The 5,367-nt window shown below is 35.7% G+C and overlaps 1 protein-coding gene across 1 annotated transcript; it reads right to left on the bottom strand.

Annotated features, from left to right (window-relative positions):
- Positions 1-3,724: 3,724 nt before the first annotated feature.
- Positions 3,725-4,545, bottom strand: LOC136804299 (serine/threonine-protein kinase mTOR-like). The gene is made up of 3 exons (XM_067061005.1): positions 4,457-4,545; positions 4,040-4,175; positions 3,725-3,801 (listed from the first exon to the last, which is right to left on the bottom strand). Exons 1-3 carry the CDS (start codon positions 4,523-4,525, stop codon positions 3,740-3,742), a joined length of 267 nt encoding a protein of 88 aa, XP_066917106.1. The 5' UTR covers positions 4,526-4,545; the 3' UTR covers positions 3,725-3,739.
- Between the last annotated feature and the right edge of the window lie 822 nt (positions 4,546-5,367).

Raw genomic sequence — 5,367 nt, 5'->3', positions numbered from 1 at the left:
CAATGTCTTCCTCCACAGTTTTCCTTTCAATGTCTTCACTGTATTTCTTCTCCTTGTATACCTCGAGTAAGTCTTCAGTGGACTGTCTTACTGGGCGAATAAGCTCATTGAAGCTATTTTCAAGATGCTGCTGCATTACTGTTCTGAATCCAAAGATTTGCATACCATCAGCTACTTGCTCTGTTTCTTCACTACATGTAGACATACAAAAATGAAAAGATATGTCCTTTATGAAATTATTCTTCTCAGCAAATTGAACTTTCGGTTTTGTAACTCCAGCAGCAAACCTTTCTGTGAAATTTTCAATTAGATTCTGAAAAGCTTCTTCGTTCTCACAATTTACTAAGGCTTCCAGTTTTGCTGCCACTTCAAAGTAAGGAATATCCGTCAGTGTAGACCTAAACCTCCAAAACAGCATATAATAACATGAAAACCAGAATATGATTCTTCAATGGGAATCAAAACTATAAAGTGCACTTACAAACATCAATTTGTTAGATCTAACAAAATTAATAACCGCACTGTCCAGCACTGTCATCATTGACAATAAAACAAGCGATTTTCTGTCAAGAGCCTTGTAAACATTCCAACAACTTCCATCGAAATGATCTATCACAGCTCAGTCTACCATTTTTAGCGCGGTCCGAGGATTGAGCCGAGAACGCTTCGCAAACTCCTGCGCGGGTGAAAAACTTCAATCTGTCAATCATTTTCTCGAGCGAAGAGTACGCGAAGCGATTCTAGCTTTACGATAGTGCCGCGGGTCATCAATGGATAGTATTCAATTATCATTATCCCTTTATTTTCATTCCTAGAACTTTTGCAAAAAAAAGGAAAAATAGAAAAGTTGTATTTTTTACTGCTCTATTCACATACTGAATTTGAAAGATCTTCTATGTGGCGTTTTTTTGCAAACTTCAAAAAACTGATTTTTGTCCCGCCTTTGCGGGACTTTGGCTTAAGTGCTTGAGTGCAGCATAGGGTACAAAGTCCAAACATGCGTTTCCCGTAATTTTTGTGTGAAGAGTTAGGTCTATACTGTCCGTGTAGTTTGGTAGTATAAACTCAACATTTAACAATCTACATGCTATTCCAGGCAAAAAGTATCTTGGACCAGCAAAACCATTTATCAAAGCCAAGCTTATCAAATTTCCAAAATAATGATATTCCTTCGACTTCATCTTCTCTGTAATGTGAAGGAAGGTGCAATTATCGGAACTACCAGTAGCAAGAATGTGGTTTCTTGCGTCATCAAAAAACAAGGAAAAAAACTCTCTCAAAACACCACTTCCATCAGCTTCTTCAGAATCAACCAATAAACTTAACTTTAAAAGGCTTGATGTTTTCTGCCCAGTGTATTTTGAGTTTTTGCATTGTGTCAAGATATATCTTTCTCCTCCTGATAGTTAAAGTAAACAACTCTTCTGATGAGTTGAGCAAATTCAAACATAGTAATGATGTTCCTCCACATTTGGCAAAAGTTCTTGATAAATTGGTTCAGGAGGTCGTACGTAATGATCATTATTGTTTATTTTATCATTTTTGCAAGGTTGATTTTCTGAATCACTTTCGGAGGATCTCTCACTTGAGGTATTATCCTTTTTCAAATTGTTAAATACATGATCAAAATCAGTTTTAAGACAAAGCAAAAAGATACACTTTGAATAAGGTTGGTTTAGATCTACTTTGTAGTCTTTTACGGTAAAAGGCTTCCTGGACCCTCGCAACGAAAAAACACGGGCGAAATCCTCTAATCCACAAAAGTTCTGATCATGTTTACTGTATTTGTCGATGGCTGCATATTTCAAGTCAATTGCATTACATGAATCTTTGATTGTAACAGACATTCTTCCTCTACGTGGTTTTAATGTGCCAATAGATTCTTCATAACTAGCAAATCCAACGTTTACTGAAACATCCTTTGAGGAAGTCAATGTACTAGTGCTAGTGCTAGTGGAAGCTGCATAATAAGGTGGTTTAGTTTTTTTAGTGGATGATGGTCTTGTCTTCGCTAATTTTCTTTTTCTGTGTGACTCAAAATCTGTCAAAGTACATTCTTCTTTTCTTGTGGGCACCCCACATTGTTTGCAGAAGACATACGATGGTAAAACAATACTCCTGCAAGAGTGGCAATACTCTATGTCCTGCAGCGTCCTGTCAGCCATTTTTGTTTGTTTTGATTTATCAAGCGATTTCGCTTTCGATTTGAAAAAGTAGGTTTCGGATTTGAAAAAGTAGGTTTCGGATTCGAAAAGAGGTTTCGGATTTGAAAAAGTAGGTTTCGGATTCGAAAAGAGGTTTCGGATTTGAAAAATTAGGTTTCGGATTCGAAAAGAGGTTTCGGGTTTTTGAAAAAGATTTCGGGTTTTTAAAAAAGATTTTGGATTTTTAAAAAAGATTTCGGGTTTTTAAAAAAGATTTTGGGTTTTTGAAAAAGATTTTGGGTTTTCGAAAAAGATTTTGGGTTTTTGAAAAAGATTTTGGGTTTTTGAAAAAGATTTTGGGTTTTTGAAAAAGATTTTGGTTGTCCCTTCTCGGCTTCCGTACGAACCTTACCTTCAGACAAATTTTTTCACATAGATTGAATTTAAATCAAAGTTATGAGATTTCCATTAAAAATTATTACCTATTCTATTTCGTTTGTTATAGAAAATGATATGTACAAGAAGAAAAACACAACAAAAATCAAGACAAAAACAAATTACAACATTTAAAGTAACAATATATAAAACCAAAACTGAATATAAAGCGCCCAAAATTCCTTCCTAAAACATCTTCTCGCTGAAGTTAGCGCTTGAAAGCAGATATTTTATCGATCCCGGTCACAATCTCTCCTGGAAATGGAAGAGTATGTACGAAAAAAACATCGGTCGACCTTTACCTAGAACTGAGTAAGTAGTCTTGCGACCGCAGTCATAAGCGAACCGAGATCCGATTTAATAACTGAGACACTCAACATGTGATCAATGAAAAAAGATGAAAATTAAAATACATATACTTTTTAAAAATCTTTACCATAAAAATAATACATTAGTTTGTCTTCATTTGAAGAAAATGTCTGATTTTACCAGAACGGGCACCTGAAAAAAGGAAAGATTAAATTTTTAGTTTGTTTGTGACTAGGTCAAGATAAATTCCCACTCAAGACCGAAAACGTTAGACCTTATATCTAATAAAGGAGGGCAGAAATCAAAATGTAAAAAACGAGAGGTCAGAGTATATATTGTATATACGGTTAAATCTAGTTATCCAGAATATTCAGAACATGCTATAACACCTGTAGGGATGAGAGAATTCTACATTTTCTCTTGACTTTATCTATTTATTAAAAACGTGAACGTGGAGTGAAGATATACTTACCATCCAATATAAGCTTGGCAGAGGTTAGCATGTGAAGTGGCTTGTTGAATCAATAAATCAACTTGTGTGTCAACATTTGCAGTCTTTGTTGAAATCGCGCCCCGTCAATTTATCACGAACACGGTTCACGATTTGTAACGCTCTCTTATTGACGGCTTCCGGTTTATTATTACTGTGTTCCGGATCTTGTGTCGGGTGTTCCGGATTGGTAACCTTTTTACCACGTGGACGGTCGTGCGTTCGATCCACGTTAAACTCCGATAAGATCAACTCCGTAGGATTCCAGTCGTTTTTGGAAGAAGTACAAGCCTACTATAAGTTCTCTAAATCTGTTGTTCGGCTGTTCTCTCTAAATCATAAAAGGAGGAAAATATGAGATTTAGAAGTGACCTTCATTATGCGTTGAATAAGATTCTTGTCTTCCTTTTGATCGTTTCTCCGCTGAAAAAAAATTAACAAGACATTGATAGTGACCATTCACACTGTTTGCAGTGTGGGACCTATTTACTTTGCTTTATACCTATTGTATAAAGAAAAATCTCCAAGACTCGTTATCTTACTTGAAACAGAATCCTTTGTTCATTCGATAGATGTTCGATTCCCAAAGGTAATAAGATGGGAAAGGTAATTTGAATTAAAATTAGCGAGAGCTATACAAGTGGTAACAAAAACAACTTACTATCAATCAAGCGCCAGTTCAATAAAGGATCGTAAACGAAAGCTTCGAGAACGGCCATTAAACTGTCTTTGCTTTCACGTAAAACACGCATGACACTTTCACACGTCATACGGTAGTTGCCGTCAATACCCGTCACCTGAAAGACATCAATTTCACTTCCAATTCTCTTATCTAGAGATATCACTTATTTATAAAATGTCTTGGTTCAGACTTAAGTCTCAAAACAATAGTTTTATCTTTAGCTGCGATAGCTAATAAAGGACAAGGATTTCAATCCATTCCCAACATTACAAGCTTTGAAGGATGCATAAATAATGTATTGCTGCAATTCGCCTTTTTAGTCCTTAATGTTTACCAAGTTAATTGCTGCTGTATGGCTAACTATGTAATATCCCGTATGAAGTTAAACAAACAAACCTCCATAGCGTTCGTCAGCATTCTGGTCAAACGGAATGGGATTTTCTCGGGAAACTTTTCTCTCGTCATTGCAACCTAAAAATGGTGAAAGTGAAGATTAAAAAAAGATCGTAAAATTAAGTAATAAATTGACACAAAGATTCTTACTCAGGATATAATACCGAGTTTATGTATGTTTGTTTTTCTGAGACGGAGTTTATTTGTCTTACTGAAGACGACGGTAAATGAGCACTTTTACCGTCCTCCATTTTGCGGGTCAAAACTGCGGGTTGTTCCAAATGGCTTCAGCCACTTACTGTCCTCAAAAGTGCAAATAAATAAGCTCGCTAATACAAGACATAATAAGATAAACGACATAAAAATAGGTTTGACAAAGCTTTTAACAAAAAAACAGAATATAAAAATATTTTTGAAGAAACATCTTTTACTTCGAAGGAATCACCAAAATCAATATGTAAAATCTTTCCAGACATTCGATCCAACATCAAATTCGAAGGATGCCTGATAAAAATAAAAGAAGAGTAAGATAGGAGTGATGGTTGAGAGGTCGCTAGCGTCAGGGTTTAACGTTTGGGATTCCCACTCTTCCTAGACTGTAGGACGAAGACGATACAACCCTGATTTTATTTGGGAATTGCGCGTATTATTTCGATTTTGACACGGTGGATTCTTCTCAACTCGAACACGCACGAGGAACACAAATTTTGACTTACGTATTAAGGACTATAAGGCATTTGTTAACTGAAAGGACTAAAGAAAACTTCGTTCGAGTTAAAGATACATCCGAATTATAAAGTTTCGAATTATGAAAACTCTACTGTATGTAGTAATGGGAGTCAAATTTGTAATAAAATTGTGCTACTTACCTGTCACCCAATCCAAGAACGTAACCCACCATTGACATCACAGCG

This window comes from Clytia hemisphaerica, unplaced genomic scaffold, assembly GCF_902728285.1.
Source record: "Clytia hemisphaerica strain Z4C2 unplaced genomic scaffold, Clytia hemisphaerica genome assembly, whole genome shotgun sequence".
Classification (NCBI taxonomy): domain Eukaryota; kingdom Metazoa; phylum Cnidaria; class Hydrozoa; order Leptothecata; family Clytiidae; genus Clytia; species Clytia hemisphaerica.
Note: the sequence above shows the minus strand (reverse complement) of the source record. Positions and strands in the feature narration are given on the sequence as shown.

Excerpts from the sequence above, each read along its gene's own strand:
- LOC136804299 (XM_067061005.1), bottom strand. The coding sequence starts at position 4,525 with ATGACGAGAGAAAAGTTTCCCGAGAAAATCCCATTCCGTTTGACCAGA. Across the intron at positions 4,176-4,456 it reads TGCTGACGAACGCTATGGAG|GTGACGGGTATTGACGGCAA; the intron begins GTTTGTTTGTTT and ends GATGTCTTTCAG. Across the intron at positions 3,802-4,039 it reads GAACTGGCGCTTGATTGATA|CGGAGAAACGATCAAAAGGA; the intron begins GTAAGTTGTTTT and ends ATTTTTTTTCAG.